Source organism: Ricinus communis, chromosome 2 (assembly GCF_019578655.1).
Source record: "Ricinus communis isolate WT05 ecotype wild-type chromosome 2, ASM1957865v1, whole genome shotgun sequence".
In the NCBI taxonomy this organism is placed as follows: domain Eukaryota; kingdom Viridiplantae; phylum Streptophyta; class Magnoliopsida; order Malpighiales; family Euphorbiaceae; genus Ricinus; species Ricinus communis.
In genome coordinates this window covers 863,002-883,035 of record NC_063257.1, presented here as the reverse complement: position 1 = coordinate 883,035, position 20,034 = coordinate 863,002, and the positions used below count along the sequence as shown (strand labels likewise).

At 33.8% G+C, this 20,034-nt stretch overlaps 3 protein-coding genes across 7 annotated transcripts; 2 read left to right on the top strand and 1 right to left on the bottom strand.

Moving 5' to 3' along the window:
• Window positions 1-3,105: 3,105 nt before the first annotated feature.
• LOC8267850 (serine/threonine-protein kinase STY46) lies at window positions 3,106-11,519 on the top strand. Of its 5 annotated transcripts, none has more exons than XR_007214775.1 (17): window positions 3,107-3,351; window positions 3,451-3,658; window positions 4,183-4,297; window positions 5,169-5,266; window positions 5,368-5,469; window positions 5,817-5,871; window positions 6,266-6,376; window positions 6,663-6,713; window positions 7,240-7,415; window positions 7,497-7,604; window positions 8,015-8,088; window positions 8,208-8,383; window positions 8,791-8,886; window positions 9,767-9,847; window positions 10,031-10,084; window positions 10,984-11,186; window positions 11,260-11,273. XR_007214775.1 is itself a non-coding variant. In XM_015720166.3 (17 exons), exons 2-17 carry the CDS (start codon window positions 3,471-3,473, stop codon window positions 11,329-11,331), a joined length of 1,692 nt encoding a protein of 563 aa, XP_015575652.1. In that variant the 5' UTR covers window positions 3,114-3,351; window positions 3,451-3,470; the 3' UTR covers window positions 11,332-11,519. The 5 variants fall into 5 exon arrangements, 4 of the variants coding, with proteins under 4 accessions (XP_048226900.1, XP_015575658.1, XP_015575652.1 ...); XM_015720166.3 differs by having other exon boundaries at window positions 3,114-3,351; window positions 11,052-11,186; window positions 11,260-11,519; XM_015720172.3 differs by lacking the exon at window positions 11,260-11,273 and having other exon boundaries at window positions 10,984-11,192.
• Window positions 11,520-12,698: 1,179 nt separating this feature from the next.
• On the top strand, window positions 12,699-14,294 carry LOC8267851 (glutathione S-transferase). Its single transcript, XM_002510568.4, has 3 exons — window positions 12,699-13,408; window positions 13,517-13,565; window positions 13,662-14,294. Exons 1-3 carry the CDS (start codon window positions 13,256-13,258, stop codon window positions 14,114-14,116), a joined length of 657 nt encoding a protein of 218 aa, XP_002510614.2. The 5' UTR covers window positions 12,699-13,255; the 3' UTR covers window positions 14,117-14,294.
• A 1,714-nt stretch (window positions 14,295-16,008) lies between these two features.
• LOC8267852 (high mobility group B protein 9) lies at window positions 16,009-19,693 on the bottom strand. Its single transcript, XM_002510569.4, has 6 exons — window positions 18,701-19,693; window positions 18,423-18,501; window positions 18,155-18,317; window positions 17,860-17,958; window positions 16,498-16,886; window positions 16,009-16,307 (listed from the first exon to the last, which is right to left on the bottom strand). Exons 1-6 carry the CDS (start codon window positions 18,856-18,858, stop codon window positions 16,179-16,181), a joined length of 1,017 nt encoding a protein of 338 aa, XP_002510615.1. The 5' UTR covers window positions 18,859-19,693; the 3' UTR covers window positions 16,009-16,178.
• Between the last annotated feature and the right edge of the window lie 341 nt (window positions 19,694-20,034).

Sequence of the window (20,034 nt, the reverse complement as noted above, 5' to 3'; positions counted from 1 at the left end):
TCTTTTTATTATTATTATTTTAAAATATTTTATTATTTAATATTTTATTAAAACTTAAAATTTATCTTATTAAAAATAAAAAATATATAAAAAATAAAATAAATATAATTAAAAAATAATTCTTTATATTATAATATATATTGAAAAATCATATAGAATTCATTTGCAAATTCTATATATTTTGTTATAATTTATTTTAAGATATGACTAATTTTACATAAATTTAATTATATATAATTATAAATTAACTTTTATCAAATTTTAATAAAATGTAACGTAAAAAGAATACATCGTTTTGTGCCTTCGATAGCTTCATTCTTGACTATTTAAATTAGTATTTTCTTGACTATTTAAATTAGCATTTTTAATTAAATTTATTTATTATAATATATCATTTAATTACTAAAAAATTTGTTATCTTGTAACACCACTCTAGGAGTATAATAATATTTTTTTGTTAGAACCAATTGATGCAATAAAGTAGAAAAGTATTAAACTAAATAGTGTTACTCGTTTAATGAGCATGCTTTATCGTTACCACTGTAAATTGAAGTTTAATAAATCAATTAACAGACTAATTAGGTAAGATTTGATTTTAATAATATTCAAGGCAAAAGATTTAAAATAGTACCTTATTATTGTTTAAAGTGTTTTTTCAAACAATTCAAAGTGGATCCTAACAACTAATAATATGCCTAAATTATCATTTATGAAAAAAGATTTTTACTAAGTGTTTTGAACTTTATCAATCAATACTTATTTTTAATATTTGTATAATCTCAATCTTTTGTTTTACATAATTTTTTTAAGAAAAAAGTCTTATTACTATAATTTTTTTGTCTTTTTTTATACAAGAGAAATGTAACTTTTTTTGAATGGACTGCTTTGAATATTACTCTTTTTTTTTTTTAATTTTTTATTCTGTAGAAAATGAACCCTACAAATAGTAAAAAGAGGGCCGACAAGACCTCTATTTTCAAAGATAAAAACACTTAACGATCCAGCTAGTTCTGAATCGATAACAATAAATTTAGGCAGCTAGCATTTATGCCCATCAGTAGATAATATGTTTGATATCCGCATCTTATGCTTAAATATTTGCACGCTATAAAACATGGAAAGAAGGTGATGCCATTTGGAGTCTGATTTAACAATTTGGGATGTCACATGTCAGGCAATCGTCAACTGGTGGGGAAAAATTACAAATCATATTAGGATATGCACGTTTTGACCTGTCAGCTTGGAGCATTAAATTTAATTTTGCCAGAATCGTTGCAACATAAGCATCAATTAGACAAATATAGGCGTGGTCCATATGTTCAAGCCATAAGAGCAGAAGCGGACCAACTATCTGGATTTGGTGCAAGATAAATAATTATGTGGGCCAATCCACATTATCCTCTTACAAAATTAATACCCTTTAAAATATATAAACAAATATATACTATATATTTCATACCCATTAGCATAAACAAACACTATAAGATCTAAATCACTATTAATAAGATCATACTAATCTAACATAGACCTTGCCACATGCAATAACGCTGTAAAATAGTAAAATGAGACTAAAATATAAATAAATGATTAAAATTTTAAAATAAGAGTGAAAAAACCATAATTTGCAAAAACATCTTTCACGCTTTTGATTGCATAGAAGACTAGATCAAATCTACTTGAATGCTGAGTACATTGGGTTAATATTCTAAACTTGCTCCATTGATGAGATGACTAAACTAATTAGTTATAAAACAAGGCAGTTAAAATAATATTTAATTATCGGATAAACTGAACCAAAAAATTAGACTATATTTTACATTATTTTTAAATATATAAATAATAAAAACAATAAAATACTTAAAAAAAAATCAAGTATAGGCATTAAGAAATATCACATTTTGTTTTATCCATATAGAACTCACGATGCATGAATAATAATAAAGATTGACATGTAATTTAGGCTCACAAAGCATGAATAAATTTTGGCAATATAATTATTTTTTAAGAAATCGATAATATAAATTTAAATATTTAAAATTGAGAGGAAATATAGTGAGAAATTAGATAATAATATTAGTAAAAAGCTAATCAATAAATCCTAAACAATAAGATTTACAGATTGGCTAAATAACAACAAAATAATAAATAAAATAAAAATGAGCGAGATTACAAAACTTCTAATAAGCTCCACAGTTTGTTGATTGCTCTGGTGCATGCTGGTGATAAACTTTTAATAAACCTCTGGCCTATAAATTCACTTATCATCCGATTTTGTTTTCCACTCATTTATATACCAATTGTGCTATTATTTTATTTATTTTTATTGTTACATATATTTATAGTAATAAATTATTATTATATATATATATTTAAAATTAATTTAGAGTGTATAATGCAGAATTTTTATAAATAATGAAATATTATTTTAAATATTTTGACATTACTGGGTATCTAAAATTAGAAATCTACAATTTAGTTAACATAATCATTTGAAATGTAAGTAATTTTACGAAAAAAAAGAAAAAGAAAAAAGAGTAGGATGCGGTCAACTTTGACGTTTGTATTGCAACTATGGAAAGAAATTGTAAGTGGTACGAAATGGGCGCCAAAGTATTATAATTTTGGCGAACGAGATTCCCTAAGCCATCAGTCGGCTTCGAAAAGCTACAGCGAATAACATCAGGTCCCCTACTGCGTCCTTGAATCAACCCACAACTACAAAGGAATATACATAGAGGTCCATGGGACGAAGTAAAAAGAAAACAAAAAATAGAAAAGAAAAGTGGTGGTATAGGCTCGTGATAGAAATGGATAAAATTAGCTCAAACATCCACAAATAATAAAATGGAATAAAAATAAAAAAAATTTAATTCCAATTGTTGGGTAGTTTTGCTTTTGCGTGTTAGTTAAAATGTAGGAAAAATAAATGAGACAACACAAGAAAACAATTGGCTAGAAGTGGAGGTGGCTGATGCTATCAATGGATTAAATTATGAGTTGAGTACCTTTTTCTTATATATATATAAATGAACATTGAGAAGTGCATTTAATTATATTCTTCTGTGTTTTAATTACTATACTAATGGATAATTAAAAACAATTAATTAAACAAATCAATGGGTAATATAAGCAAAGCAAGAAAACATTGATAGAATCCACGTAGATACGCGCTTATGGGTGCGCATTACGCCATTATTATTAACGTCCTTCTTCTTCTTCTTGAAATAAAAGGAGCAGAAGAAGAAACAAAAATAAGAGAAAAGAAAAAAAATGAGCGCCTTCTTTAAAACCAAAAATTTCCTCATGCAAAAGAGACTCAAATTTGCTCTGTCCTTTTGTACTTCAAACTAGGTGACTCACGTGGATTGTGTTTCTAGAGTGTGATCACCGACTCCGTGTTTTTTTTTGCTTACTAACCTGGACGTGATTTTTTATTTTTATTTTTTTTAGTTTTTGTGTGTCGTTCTGGGATGGGAGATGCAGAGAGTTGCAGTAGCAGGGCAGTGGATTTTGTGCCGAGTCAGAGTCGAAAGCAAAGGCAAACAGTTGATGTTTACAACGAAGTACTTTGTCGACTCAAGGACTCGAATGATGAAGCGACAAAGCTTCCTGGCTTCGAAGACGAGCTCTGGACTCATTTTCATAGACTTCCTACTAGGTAATTCAAACCCTAACCTCGCAATGTTTTGATTCTGTTTCGGTTCAGAGGAAACAAAGTGAAGAATGTGATTTTGGAGATAAATTTGATACTTAAACAAAATTCTAGTGCTTGTTTAACATGAAAGACATTATAGAAAATTGTACGCTACTTTTTTGATTCACTAGACTAATGATCTCTCTTTCTAAAATGGAGATGCCTGGAATTTATATGATTCTGTTTCCTTCAAAAACATGGCAGTTTTGCATATTCTGCTGTTTTTCTTTGATTTTCTCGAGATAAAATTGATTCCAGATGGATAAACAAGCTAATCAGATGTTATGTTGGATTTTGTCTCTAAGTGGATTTTTTTTTAGCAAGCATAGCCTATCAGTTTTAAAACCTTTTGTTTAATCTTTTTTTTTTTTTTAATAATCTGTTTGAGTCAATTCTGTAAAGTTGATTGGCTGGACAGGTGGTGATGTTAGTTTTAATTACATTATATTGTTTCTTTTGTTTGTAAGTGATCTAATTGCTTGTTTTAGGTATGCAATGGATGTTAATGCAGAGAGAGCACAAGATGTTCTAATGCATAAAAGATTGCTCCAGTTGGCACATGATCCTTCTACTAGGCCTGCAATTGATGTCCGACTTGTGCAGGTACGGATACAAGATTCAGGCATTGATTCCTTAGAGGCGTTTGGTATCTTGACTTTTGATACTTTCCTTTTGGCTTATGCTAGATTCTTCTAGATTCCATTCAATCGTATTATTATTTTATAATCAATTATTGATAGGGCAGTTGCGTCTTATATAAATAGTATTCAGATAAAAATATTGTGAATAACTGGACTATTAATAATAATTGTAATAGTGACATGGACTATTAAGTCGTATTTATAACAATTTTCTGGTTTCTTGTTATGTGGGACGAAACCATGAGTTCCTTTCCCATAACCTGGTATTTTGTGGTTGATTGGAATACAAACATAGCAGTTACCATATCCGTAATAATAAAATAGAGTTAGATTCTTGAACAGTCATTAGAAGAATGAAGTTGATACTAGATTGTAAGCTCATGGTACCACAAGAGCAAGGAAATTAATAGCTAAGTTTATTATGATTTTCAAGGTAGAGCCATGTCAAATTTCATCAATCTTCTTCTTGCTTCAAGTAAGTAGTCACCTTGTAGTTTTTGGATCCAATTAAACTTCTTTTCATATACTGGGAGTTTAAAATGAACTATGACAACACTTCAAATTGCTGATTCATTGGCCTCAACTCAGTGATCTTTCCAGGGATTTCCTTTTAGGCTGATAGTAATATTTTGGTATCTATTTATTAGTTGATTTCTTTTATATAATTTTCTGCTCCACATGTATGCTAAATTAGGACTTGCATTTATTTGCTGCCATCTGCTTACTTTTTGCCTGCTTCGTATTATGTTGATTTATGGTACATTATCTTCCCTTTGCTATCTCTATCACAGACTTAGGCCGACAAATGCGTCCGGCTTTCATCTCTTTTGCAGGTTTGTTCCATCTCTGATGGATATTGTGATGACTCAGTTCATTCTTACTCCCCAAGAAGACTAAAACTTCAGTATTCTGACCATTCCACCAAACAGAGGCATGGCAATAGAATTGTTGTTTTGAATATTTTTTTTTCTTAAACCTACCAATTGATTAATAATTTACAAATCTTGTTTTGCTTCTTCCTCTCATTCCTAGCCTTCTTCCACCACCAGCCTTTGGTTCATTGCCTCAGCGCAAACTTGTACGTGATGGTCGAGATAAGGATATTACCATGATTTCCAGTCCACTTTACTCTCGGTAATTGTTCTGAAATGATCTCTTCTGACTGAAATAAACTAGCTCATTGCTTAGTATTTATCTGGCAACTTACATGGTTTCTAATTCTTGTTGCTATTCTACTTCTTTACATCTTCATTGAGGTTAGGCTTCCATGCACAAAAATGCAAATATGAAACTTTATCTTTGTAAAAGCTCTGCTGATTTTTTTCTTTCATGATATAGAGAACTCATTAAATTATTGCCACCTCTATAGGACGTTAGGATGTGCTCTTCTCTCTCATTTGTACCTGTATTAATATTGTTATTCTGGAAGGTGCAACTGACTGCTGGTGAAATAACACTGCAATATTTCCATGATTTTGTAGGCTGATGCATGAAATTACAATTTCAACTAATGATAAACCAAAACTTCTAAGTCAGGTATCCGACCTCTACCCTCTCTCGTTAAATTAGGTGGTTATGGTCAATTATAGATGGCATCCTTGTCATATTCATTTCAACGAGCATGTAGCTGATTGTCCATAATTAGTATCACATACTTAGGATCTATTTGATTCTTAACGTATGCTGATTAGGTATATTTTCAACATAGGCACTGTCGTATATGGTATCATGTGCACTCATGATCTGCTCTTTTGCACTTCATCTTGCATAATTATCAGAAAATATAATCTATTGTTTGACACTTTGTGTAAATTATATTTAATTGCACACTGTGTGAAGTATGGTTTTTCTAATTGACTAAATTGTAATTTGATTTTCGAGTTTGTGCAGTGGTACTATCTTTGTTTTCATTTCAATCTTGTATTTCCAGTTGACTTCTTTGCTGTCTGAGATTGGTCTGAACATTACAGAAGCACATGCTTTTTCCACTATAGATGGCTACTCCTTGGATGTGTTTGTTGTTGATAATTGGGCACATGAGGTATTGACGTCCTCTGCCCCTTTCTTTGGGGATTACATTTTAGTTTGCTAAATTATTCAGTGTAATGTTTTGTAGTAAATTTTATAAATGTTATTGCAGAAAATTTCAGTTCTTGGTTTGCTATCATATGTGTCACTTAAGAGCCAGAGACTTAGTATTTTTTCCAAAGTTTAATCTGCTTAATCTCTTAATTGCAAAATTCAAAACCACAATAGCTATTCTAGATTATCATCTCTTCTCTTCACATGTTAATTTATTTTTTGTATTTCATATCCATGATGAACAGGAGACTGAGCGTCTAAGAACTATGCTGCTAAAAGAAATTAAAGAATTCGAGGTAGTCTTCTCATGCTACTGTATATTGCAGTTGATAATAATTATTAGACTTCAGGAGAGCTTGTTCTTTTAAATATATTGTTGCTTAAACCAGTATGCAGTGCAAAATCTAGGATAAGTATTTCTTTTTTTGTAATGCTCCCTTTTGTTTGCTTTCAATTGTTCATATGGAAGCTTGAGTTTTGATGCTGCTCTTGGTTACTGTTCTTTAGGACTTTGCCACAATAATATCTGGATTTAAATTGAGGAAAAAAGGAGAATCTAACAAACTGAGAACTCAATAGAAGCTGTTACTATCTATGACCATACTAATAATCACTTTTGTTCTTTAATCTAGGTCTAGTTATCATGAAACTACCATGAGATTCTCACTAATTATGAAACTCTGAATGTCCTGTTTCCCGGTTCTTTTAGTGGTGTCATCTTAGTCATGGTAAAGAGCGATCTAAATATCATGGTTTTATGCCAGTTCTGTAAGCCCTTAGCACTGCATCTGCTTATACTTGATAATTTGAAGTGCAATGCAGAAGAGTACTCAGTTGAAAACTAATGCCATTTATCCTGCTGTGAAACAAGAGCAAAAGGGAATCAACCTTATGTGTGATCATGTAAATATACCTGCTGACCGAATGGATGTCTGGGAAATTGATCCAAGCCTGTTGAAATATGAAATCAAAATTGCATCAGGATCCCATGGAGACCTGTGAGTTCTTATAATGTTTTTATAGCCAGTCTCCTTTTGTAAGTGTTAACCATGTTGAATAGCATGATTTTTCTGAAACAGGTACAAAGGTACATTCTATACTCAAGACGTGGCTATTAAAGTTCTTAGGACCGAACATCTGAATGATAAACTGCGGAAGGAATTTGCTCAAGAAGTCTATATCATGAGGTTAGTTAAATATACAATTTTATTTATTTATTTTTTTCTCTCTCTACAGTTCAACAACAATAAAATTGAGACATTCCTTAATTCAAGTATCTTTCACATCCTGAACTGAAGTAGTAAATTTCTGACTTTCTCATGTTATCTGCTAGAGAATAAGAGTCTAATCTGGCAAAAATTGTGATGTTTATACGTTGTCACAATATTAATCTATAGTATTATTTGATTCCTCTGGCACTGGAACATGACTATTACATTCAATTATTTTAAGCACGTAGATGCAAAGGCCAAATGTTCTTACACTTCCTTTTTTCTTTCCCTCTATGTTGGGTTGATTCCCTTTGGATCTCTTAGAAATATTCAGTGCTGTTACCTTATTGTCCTCCTTTAAATTCATTGAGTTGAGATTTTTTCAGGAAAGTCCGGCACAAGAATGTAGTTCAATTCATTGGTGCATGTACCAGACCTCCAAGCCTATGCATTGTGACAGGTGATTTTCACAGTCATGTAATATGTGTACTTATGTTGGTTGATTATATAATCTTTGTTCTGGACTCATATGTAGCAATAATAATCATGTTTTCTATTTGTATATGTTTCATATCTCAGAATTTATGTGCGGTGGAAGCATGTTCGACTTTCTCCACAAACAAAAGCAAAGTCTTGATCTCCAGTCCTTACTCAGAGTAGCGATTGATGTTTCCAAGGGAATGAACTACTTGCACCAAAATAATATAATACATAGAGATCTGAAAGCAGCCAATCTTTTGATGGATGAAAATAAAGTAAGATATTGGCTTTTTGCAGTTTTTACTTTTGCTCTCTAGTTGCATTTTCTCTTTTGTGCTTTTTCGTGCTCTCCCGAGGTATCACAGACTCCCTTTTTCTGGTTGGTGTACCTTTCACATCAAGTGACGATCTTACTGGTGTATGATCTTAAAGTAAGATGAAGGCTTTTAGGGACTTGATTTTCAGCCACCAGTTTGTGAATTTATTTTTCTGTCTTGTCCCCCAAAAGCTGTTTAATATATTTTAGAGACATTTATTTTACTTTAGTGTGAGAAGCAGTTTAACATCTATTTTCACATTCCCTTTAGTCGGTAATAGCTTATTGAAGGCTACTTATAGCTTTACCATGTCGTAGCATTGAATTTCGTTCTCTCTTTAAAATTTCACAAATTTTGGCAAACAGGTTGTTAAGGTTGCTGACTTTGGCGTTGCTAGAGTGGAAGATCAGTCTGGCGTGATGACAGCAGAAACTGGTACCTATCGTTGGATGGCTCCAGAGGTTGGTATTTTGTGAGTGCTCAGTCTTGGATGTTGACCATCATGTGATTTGATAGCAAGCTTATACTATTTTTACAATGTGATATAGGTAGCTAAGGTATTGGGTAGCTTCAATGGTGCTACAAAATTTGAACTTGATAGCTACTCTCTGTTGCAGCATATGTGATGCAAATTAGAGTTACCAACGACCCTAAAGAAGTGATTTTCCTTTAGTAAAATTACAAGAATCCAAAGAATAAGAAATGAAAACTATAAAAGAAAAATAAAAAAGAGTATCTGTTCATACGTTGTGTTTGGCTTGAAGTTGGAAGCACTGAGATTGGAAAAATGTTTTCCCAACCTCAATTTTTATTTTATATTATTATTTTGAGTTTTGAAAATTACTTTTGCAAAAAGCAGGTGAATTAATGTTTTTTTTCCAAAAGCGGGGCAGTTTATAAAAAAATTGAAAAAGTCAATATATTAATAAAAGAATTCCAAACTTGTTTTTCGAACACCCACCAGCAATCCTAAACACACTTATAGTCTAATTAGGGAAGGACTGAGCAATTTAATTCACGGTCCAAGTTCATTGATCATTCTGAGATTGAGTTGAAAGTTTTAATATCAACTTCCAAATTGTTAGTCATGGAAGTTTCCGAGGCACTTTGATTGTGAATACCCTGTTGGAACAATGCCCTCAACAGTGTAAATGGATAGATAAACTGCAGTTTTTTTATTGCGAAGATCTATTTTGAATGTTTTATAATGGCAAGTTCTGTAAATGCATGTTTGTATGAACAGAACGCCTTAGCAAACCACACGATGACGATTAAATTATGTTATGTATCCTATGAAAATTCATCTCGGTTCTCTAACACTTTTTTTTTAATTCGTTAAAGGTTATTGAGCATAAGCCTTATGGTCGGAAAGTTGATGTTTTTAGCTTCAGTATTGTACTGTGGGAGCTGCTAACAGGAAAGGTAATGCTGTAGGATTTCGATGAAAAATTGTTTATGGATATAGGATTAGGCTCTCTATCCAAATTATTATAGGATAGACTGATATGCTGTAGGATTTTGATGGAAATAATTTGTTTTAAGTTCTAACTCATAATTGCTCATTTCTGCCGCCAATCGTCTCTTTTTTTGTGATTGATATGCCAGCTTCCATACGAGCACTTAAGCCCATTGCAAGCGGCAATTAGTGTAGTCCAGCAGGTAATCCTTCACAATGTTTTTGCCCTTGCCTCTTTGATGGGATTTTCTCTACTTCGTTTTCTTTTTCTTTATTCCGTTTCCTTCTACAATCCTTGGGCGTTTCTAGTGGTTGCTTGAGAACTGCCAAACTGCACCTAGACCAGAAGTAGCAATTACCTATCAACAACAGACGCATGGTTATTTGTTATATGGATAGCTAGTATTCTTTTTTATTGTTTTGGATAATTCATTATTTTTTTGACACAAAACTAACTTCATTAATCAAGAAATCAGATCTTTAGCATCAAGGACACTGATAAAGGATGGTTAATTGACCAAAAGACCATTGATAGTAGATATTTAAATTTGATGTTTGATATATCTCTAGAAGAAAATTGCATTAGTTAATAATTAAATAAAGTATCTCTAAATATTAGTAATTAGTAATTTTTTTTAACCTATAAGATTCATCCTATCGGACCATAACTAATAACGTTTTCATCGTGCTATTCAGATGAACAATTTCATCATATTTTTTCCAGGATTTTTTAATGCAAATATTGAAAAAAAAAAGGTGACATTATCTAAAAATATATCTCAGGAAGTGTCAAATACTTGCAGGGTAATGTTTATTTTATTTTATTTTTTATATCTATTTTTGCTTAAAAATGTTTTCTTAATTGATTTATCACTCATAAATTGGAGGTAAAATCTCCATTTATTAATGATAAAAAGATAAGCACTCATAGGCTTAGCCTAGCACTAAGTGCATGGATCAACTTGGGTAAGATCTCAAATTTCCTCATTTATAACTCAAAAAAATGATAAAAGGATAAGGTTAGGATGCTAATTTTAGGCCTGTGAATTCCTTTTATGATTAACGGCAGTATATTTGGTGCCTGTTGGATACTCTTGCATAGGCATATTTCAAGCTGAAACAACACAAGAGACATACTAAAAGAATATGTTTCTATTCCCATGGATTTAGGGTCTGAGACCTTCAATCCCAAAGCGTACTCATCCCAAACTGGTGGAACTGCTCGAGAGATGCTGGCAGCAAGACCCATCATTGAGACCTGAATTCTATGAAATCTTAGAACTGCTCCAGAATTTAGCCAGAATGGTATAGCAAATTCTGAAATCATTTCATCTGTTTTACTTGTGTCTATTTTGAAACCTTCATAATCTTATAACAGGTTGCTGAGGAAACAGGGAACAGGCAGGAAGATAGGTCATCCAGAAGAAGTGCAAAATCAATTAGGCGCTAGAAGTGAGAATATTGTATATAGCATTCCACGAATCAATTTCTTTCTTTTTTTTTTTTTTTTTTACATTTTGATTTGGTCGGTGTGGGAAGTATGTTTATCTAAATGTAAAGATATAAAACTACGTTGGCTAATGTTGAAATAGAATTGTTAATAGCAAAATCGCCGACAAAGGATGCAACTTATCCGCACTTCTTTCATTGATCCGGGTAGTCGGTTTAATCAGCAACGAGAAAGTGGGAGATTGTTCAACCACAAAGGATTAAGGGTTCGCAGTTCTAAGTTTTAACTACTTTTCGACATTTTATATTCATCCCAAACTAACAAATGTTACCTTTATTCTCCATATAATACCACTAGGAAGTCCAAGCTGTCCTCAAGCATCTATTCAGCTAAGTGCATGCTAACTATGCAGTATTAGAAATTTGATCTTCATCAACTTAAGATTGTACTCACAGTAGCTCACTCTAGCTTAATATTCTATGGAAGTGCTTTATTTATTAGTGATTATTTAACCAAATATTGCACTACGAATTATATCACGTTTTTTCTTAATGGGGTCTTTGGAAAAGTCCTTGAAAGCTTATCGTTCTCAAACTAAGCAACAGGAAAATCGCCCAGAACCAGAAGAAGAAAAACAAGTTCTTCTGTACAGTACCAGAACAAATGTCACGTGGCACAGTGCTCTGACTCGTACGATCTAAAAGTAGTTTCCGACATTGACATTGCTAGTACTTCTTGGAAAGGAACTGAGACTATGCTAAAGCTGTCAATGAAAGTTCAAGCGGCAAGTTTCCAGGTTCATCGAAGACGCTCAGAGTTTCCTTTGAAGACATATTAGATAAAGCTATCCTTCAAAGAAACGAGGACTCCCAGATCGCTTAGATCGCCATCTATCTTGGAATGATTCTTTCTCGAAGAAACTCATGGAGGCCAATCATGAACAAGACAAAATCAAGATTGATAGACCCTGCTGAGGGTCAATATCAAAGAACTTGATCAGCAGACTGGTGGATCTTTTCCAGAAGATAGTAATCTTCACGAAGAAGACGACATTGATGACATCCTTGTTGAATATAAGAAAATGGGAAATCTTGATTTTGGCACTAATCTGTGGCCATTTAGTGTCGGATTGGGGAACTAAGCTTGTTTTCATCTTCACTGAACACAAGTTCCTTGTGCGACAACGGGATTTATATTTTGTTTGTGCGTTGAGGAAGGCTGTTCAGAATTGCTTCTCGTCAGGTTTGTTCCTGCTTGCTTGGCGCCAGATTTTTGATAAAAAGATTGATGAGATTGAGAGTAATATTTTGCAGTATGTCACCAAAATTCTGGTGCGTTTACTAGCGGGGACATTTATATGGCTGTTGAAAACCCTTATTGTCAAGGCCTTCGCTTCATCTTTCCATGTGGGTGTGAATGTAAGAAATATGCCGCCCTTGGCTTCAAATAGGCTTCCTTCAAATTGGACCACTTTCGACAACTAATATGCAAGAGTAACTCTACAAGGCTGAATTTATAATGATATGGTTTTCTAGATGAAAGAAAATGAGAGGTAGCATTATGATATACATGTTCATTGTAATATTAGACAATAGTGGGTGCTTATAAATGTTTCCTTATTTTGATGGAGCAATGGCTTTTCTAAAAGTAATAGCTTAATCACGTGGTAAATGTCTCCAGTCTAAAAGAGCAATTAAGAATAAAATGATATAAGCCTATTTTGGGTATTGGGAGTTGGTACTTGGTGGACCTTCTTGGCCAACTACCTTAAGCAAGGGATAAAGAGTAAAGTAGTGGCAGCTCCGCAAGCTTCCTTTTTGTGTGGTTGAAAATGAAACAGATAAAACGAGAAATGAGATACAAATAAACAAAAACCAAGGCCAGAGTCAAGCTTACCATTTACCGATCCGAACTTCCAAACCCAATGGCAACTCCAGTGAAGGTGTACGGACCGCCATTATCCACTGCTGTCTCTAGGGTTTTGGCTTGTCTCCTTGAGAAAGATGTGGATTTTCAGCTCATTCCCGTTAACATGTCCAAAGGCGAGCACAAGAAGCCTGATTTCCTCAAGATTCAGGTCCGTAATTATTCTTGTCCATAGTTATTGTCTTTCTTGCCATTTCCTTTGTCTCTCTGTTGCTACAGTGAATGCACTGCTTATCCTAGTTCTCGACCCTTATAACAGCCCTTTGGCCAAGTACCAGCTTTTCAAGATGAAAGCATCTCACTCTTCGGTAAATATATAATTTCTTCTGATCAAAACCATCTGAATCCCTTGATTGTTATCTCTTAAAAATGGTAATTCTAATTTTGGATTGATTTCATTCTAGAGTCAAGAGCAATATGTCGCTACATATGTGAGAAGCATGCAGATAAAGGAAACAAGGGATTGTATGGGACAAATCCATTGGCAAAAGCATCAATAGACCAGTGGCTAGAAGCTGAGGGGCAGAGCTTTAACCCGCCAAGTGGAGCTCTAGTGTTTCAGCTAGCATTCGCGCCTAGAATGAAGATCCCTCAAGATGAAGGCCTAATCAAGCAAAATGAAGAGAAGCTGGGAAAACTGCTGGATATATACGAAAAGAGGCTCGGTGAGAGTCGTTTCTTGGCAGGGGATGAATTTTCTTTGGCTGATCTTTCTCACTTGCCCAACACCCAATACGTTGTGGCTGCAACTGATAAAGGAGAGCTTTTTACTTCAAGGAAGAATGTGGGTAGATGGTGGAGTGAGATTTCTAGTAGGGAATCGTGGAAGAAGGTGGTTCAGATGCAGAAAAGTCGTTGAACTTTGGTGGGTCTTGCAACTAGCTTCATTTGCTCCAGTAGTAGTTGTAGTGTTGCTATTCTCGCATCTTTTGTCTGCTCGACTATGTTTCAAATTTTCATTATTATTATTTTTAACTATGACTTTGTCTTCCAATTGATCCAATAATAGCATAAAACAATATTATGGGCCTGTATCACCTGCAAAGTGTTGATAAACATGTCCCACACTAGATTAGAATGGGAGATAATCCCATTATCTAAGGATGGCAATATGTATTCATAGTCCACTTATGGAATTGATGTTACATTAGACATCTTGTACACTTATATAATTGAAAACAGAATGGCAATATGTTTTTAACAATGGGTATTAGTCAAGCACCACCCAATTAACTCATGTGAGATTCAAGGTGATGGAGTAATAAGTGTGTAAATTGATTAACTAAAACGTAGTATTAGGTTTTGGGTTGAATATATTTCTACTTTATCTCAACTATTCAATAGTTTAGAGAATTTAAGTAATTTTTAACAGTGGTATAGTTAATAACTAATAACTGACAATTAATAGTTGATAATTAATTTGTACAAGTATCTAATAAGTCATTTTGAGATATTGACGTTAATATTTGAAATTATCAGATTTTGCAAAGACAATTTCTTACCCTTGGAATGAAGATTTTTCCCTCCATCTCTAATTTTAGTGTAAATTACATAACTGTCCTCTACTTAAAAATGCTCATTCTCTTATTGATTAAAATTCTAACTTATTTTCAAATTACACTTGTTGGCCTTATTATTTTTCATTTCCTGGGATCTTTTTTATAAAAGAAAAAGAAATTTCTTGGGATCTTGAAAGTGCGGTTAGTCAGTCCCTTGGTGGTTCAAACCTGATTTGTCGCTTAAAGCAAGTTGATTGCCTTCCTTTGTCAAGAACAAACTTGTGTTAAAACTAATGGTTCCATCTCGTGCTTAAGGGTTGTGACACTGCCTAACCTTTTTAACCTGCCCAACATTTGCATCTGTGAACATCTGTTTTGTTCTTTCCGCACATCATATTGGTCGACATGCACCTAGTCGTCCGATGGGATGTGCTGCAAAATATCATTTACTTGCATGGTCACTGTATTCGTTGACTTAGCTTTGCGGCTCTCTGGTGTACAATCTCTATATCTCATTTCATCGGTCTCCTTCACCATCAGTTTTCATGTTCACAGGGGCTCTGGCTTCTAATTTTTGGCTTTTGGGACATGTCTATCAGATCTTTTATGGTATAGTGAGAACCTTTATGCTGAAGATGTGGGAGAAGTGGCACAGTGAGAGCCTCGATGCTTTGTTCAGAGTAAAACATGGTCTCATCTGTCTTCCTGCCAGGTAATATGTAGGACTATGTAGCAACAAGGAGAGTGCTTAGAACCCAGTTGTAATAGTTATTTTCATCCGGGAATTAATTGGAATTGATTTTCAAGGAATGCGGTTTCTTTTCCTTGATTTTCACTGTATCAGTAAAGGACTTCTCTGCAATGTCTTGACTAGTAATCTGCTAATCACATTCTATTAAGAAATCAAGTTTAAGGTCTTCAAGCACCATTCTAGTGAAGACTTTACAACACTGCACGAATTACAGTTAGATAAAACAACTGCGAGGATTTAGCTACCTATTAGTAATTTGTTTTCATTTCCTTAATGATCATGCACATTTTATGAATGCGGTGATCATTCTTATGGCTGAAAACCTGGAATTCAAGATGGTGTAGCTGTTTGTCTAGGATAATATTACATTACATAAATATTAAGGGATGTTAGCATTTTCTTAATGCAAGTTTTTAGTTTTTAGGCACATTAGGAATTGATGATGAATCACTTATGTTCCAAAATAAAATAAAAAAGTTGAATCACTTGAAACAAGTGAGCTAAAGCAAAGATAAAGATATATATCGAGGATGGATGACTAGAGCAGGTTATACCAATCGATCATATGCACCAACTTCTATCAAATCAGTACTGTTCTATCGAAAATTAAAACATTAATTTTATATCTTCATATACATGGATTTTTAAAGTCACAAAAAGCAATATATTCTCTAGCTTGAATCAATTCCCAACTTCTGGAGTTCTAATTCCATGGTCTCTCTAAGCTTCAGTCTCTCTTTGTACTCTTTCAACTCTCTCTTGTATCTTTCTTTGTCTTTCAATCCAATATTCTGGTAAACCTGCATAAATAAACTGTGAAATGGGAACATCGACCTGAGATATGCAATATTTTTGGAAATCCATTTTGGTGCCGGAAGAACTGGCAGCTCTAATGATTTTTAAAAGAAACGTGTTTTTTATCAGATGTTAAGAGACGCGTCATAAATTATACACAATGCAACTGTATCTTTTATTCTCTTTTGAACTTACCATCCTCTCCTCCGCACTCAGATTACTCCATGATTGACCAATGATTTTTGTAAATTCTCTCTCTCTATTTGGGTAAAGAGATTTGAGCTTGTAGTGCTTTTCAGCAAAGAAAAAGTTGTAACCACTTCTGTTGGGTTTTGGGTAGCTAGGATCCCCTGCTCTTCTGCTTCTCCTCCGGCGACGACGAGCAGAATGGTCCCGTCTCCGGCTGCCAGTATATGGAATTAAGGCATTATCATTACATTGGGAAATAGAAGAAAATGAGTGCTGTGGCTGGTCCGGATGGTAAAGTACTCCACTGAGAACCTCGGAACCCACTCGCACAGACACTAGATAACCACAATCGAATTTCCCATCAATAGTTCCAAGAGCTGAGAAAGATGAGGACCCTGCATAGGATAATGATTTTCGTTTTCAGTAAACAACTAATTATAAAATTATAGTTATAATGTGGCTGATGAATATGCTTAAAAAGAAAAACTCCTTTAATTACATTCTCTCCTCAGGCAGAGATCTGTATTTTGCTTCTTGGCAACACTAATTGATAACTGACAAAAATATAACCAGTAATTTTCATATTAACTGTTGCGATCTCCCATGTAACTTCTCATAGCGGTAATAAGGCATGATTCACTCCTTATATGTAGCAGTTCTCCAGAAACAGACATGAGTTCCCATCAAAACGAATGACAAAGGAATGAGAATCATGGTAGAATGGGGTCTGAAACTGCTGCAGGAAGGATGATATGACTCCTATAACATAAAACTAAAACTTCAAAACTGTTGTGCCTGTGGACTGGAATCGAAATATTCGTATTGATATTGATTTTAGTATGATGCATGAGGTGTTTGATAAATGTTTATACTATCGATAGAACAACCATCATATCATAGATAGGAACAACTAGCGAGTAAGAAAAGTTTCAAAACACCATGGACTATATATATATATGAATTAGAAGATAAATGTAGTGGTGGGACCACAAGAACAGGGACAGGGAGTATCAGAAATCACCAAAGTACCCACTTTCACATCAAATTATAGACATTTCACTATCAAATATCTTGCCTATAACTGTAATTCCAAACATATCACAACCTACTATTTAACTAACCTGACAAAGAATATTATGGGGCTGAAATAAAATGCAACATTTGTGTGTGTGGCTGGAACCCTTTTTATCCGATTACATGCATTTCTCTTCTATTGTTCCTGTCGGGGGTAATCCGCCTTGTCCAGGGGAACGGATTCAGTACTCTGAGACGACTCCACATAGTCGCCACCACTACGCCAAGCGACTAGTGACGCATACATTTCATAAAAAGCATTAATAAATTGAGATGGATTACCAAATAACTCACCTTCACTTGGTGGTTCAGGGCGATGCTTTATCACTTCAGGGGAATATTCCACAATAGCTAATTCGGGTCTAAATAAAGTGCTGTTTCCAGGAAATGCAGCTGCAAGGCAATAATAGAATTGATAAATCCGATTAGATCAAAGAGAGAGAACAGACAAAGCCAGATGATTTCCGACACATTGAACTTAAAAAGAAAAAGAAAGGGTAGAGAAAGCAAAGTGCCATAAGTGAAGTCAATGCAGAAAAACTCGTGCAATAGAGAAAGAGGAAGCAATAAGCCAAGACCACTGAGTTACCTGCTGAAGAACTCATAGGACCTTGAACCTTAAAGAAGTGAACTTGCTCATAATGGTAAAGCAGGCCAAAATAATGTTTTCTCAATACAAAAGAGGCACTTGTTGTTGTTGGAGAGAACTTAAATACAGAACCCACTTCCCTCCATTTCTTATCTGCGACAACCTACAAATCATTTTCATTTTTGGTGAAAGGTCGATACTTCTTGTTTGCATGATAACATGTAAAGTATATATACATAAAAATTATTTAATATTAACACAGGCGAACCTTCTCATAACCACCTCTTTTTGTAGCCTCTACATATAATATATGCAAATCTAGCTCCCGCCCTCCAATCACAGGAATCCTTAAAAATATATAACCAGAATGATAACCAAAACTATCAGTCAAAGTTACATATTATAAAGATCGATCCTTTATTCGTTTTGTCAAGTTCACATGTGAATACATAAAGCAAGCTTGATATGCCAAAAAAAAAATTAATCAAAGGAAGAAAACCCAAGAATAAATCGATTAGAAAGAAGAGAAAGAAGCGAGAGACTTACATAAACTTAGTACTCATAAGAGAATGAAAGCGCCTAAGAGTGTCCCAGAAAGTAATGGGGTCTTCAACAATTTTATCATGAGAAGCAAGAGGAGTAGGATAATGCCTGGTCTTTTCTACTTCATGATCAAGAGCAATTTTCTTAGTCGCCGGCGACATTATATCTCCGTCGCCGGCAGAGAGAGAGAGAGAGAGAGAGAGAGAGAGGGAGAAATAACAAGAAAGAGAAAAAAGTATAATGATGATTCCAAAGATAAGATAGTAATTAAGAGTGTATAAGACTGGAGCAAAGCAAGAATTAAAGAAGAGAAGTGACGCGTGGGAGGTAACGGTTATACAAAATTGGCTTTATCTGGGTCATTTTTGAATGGCCAACCCAACCAGAGACTGACTTAAGGCGAAGCTATTAATATCACAGGCTATAGCTATATATGCATATTATTACACTCTACTACCATACATGCTTACTTTTCTCTGTCTCTCTCTTCTCTCGTGTCATTCGAAGCCTGACATTTCTGCAGCTGGATGGTAAAGCTTTGATTTCGTTCTCTTTTTCTTTCTACTCTCTTTTGTACCAAACGTTGACATGCACTTGCTCTTCTTCTTCTGAAACACGTCTGACCATATCTTAGGTACATCTGTAAGAAGATATAGGCTTTTAGGATTGGTATCTAGTGCACTCCAGTGCACATGTGTTGAGCTTTGCATTATTCATTAAACAGGATCATCAGAGGGAAAGAGAAGCACACTATTGGCTTATCAGAGATTATTAAAGCCGTATAATGCTAATGTATCTCTTTTTTTTTTTTTTTGAGTGGGTATAGTATTTTAAATGCTAGTCAATGTATCTTATGCGGGTTTTTCTTGTATTTATCCATTATCCAAACTGAAGGTTTGTTTTGGCCTTCCAAATAAAAAGCTCGACTGGTCTGTGAAGAGAAATATTTTAGCAAGAAAGCACTGATATCATATATCACGAACACATCCGGTCCTCCGGTAGGTAAATGGGTCTCGAAAACAAAGAAGGATAATCAGAAAAGATGACCACACGTCGATTGCAATGGTCAAAATAGCACCACCAAGACAAAAATTTAAAGTTTTCCAATAAGCACAGTAATTTTACATGTCATCTTTCTCGCAAACAAAAATTTTAACTTTGTCACTGTAAAAACGAATGGAAGCAATTGATATTCGTTTTAAAATTTTAAAATAATTAAATAAAATTATTAAAAATTACAAAATGTAAGATTTAATTAATAATTTTAGTTTTGTTTCTCCACTATGAAAATTATTTTCACGGTTTACTGTTGGACCAATCTCATAAAAAATTATAGA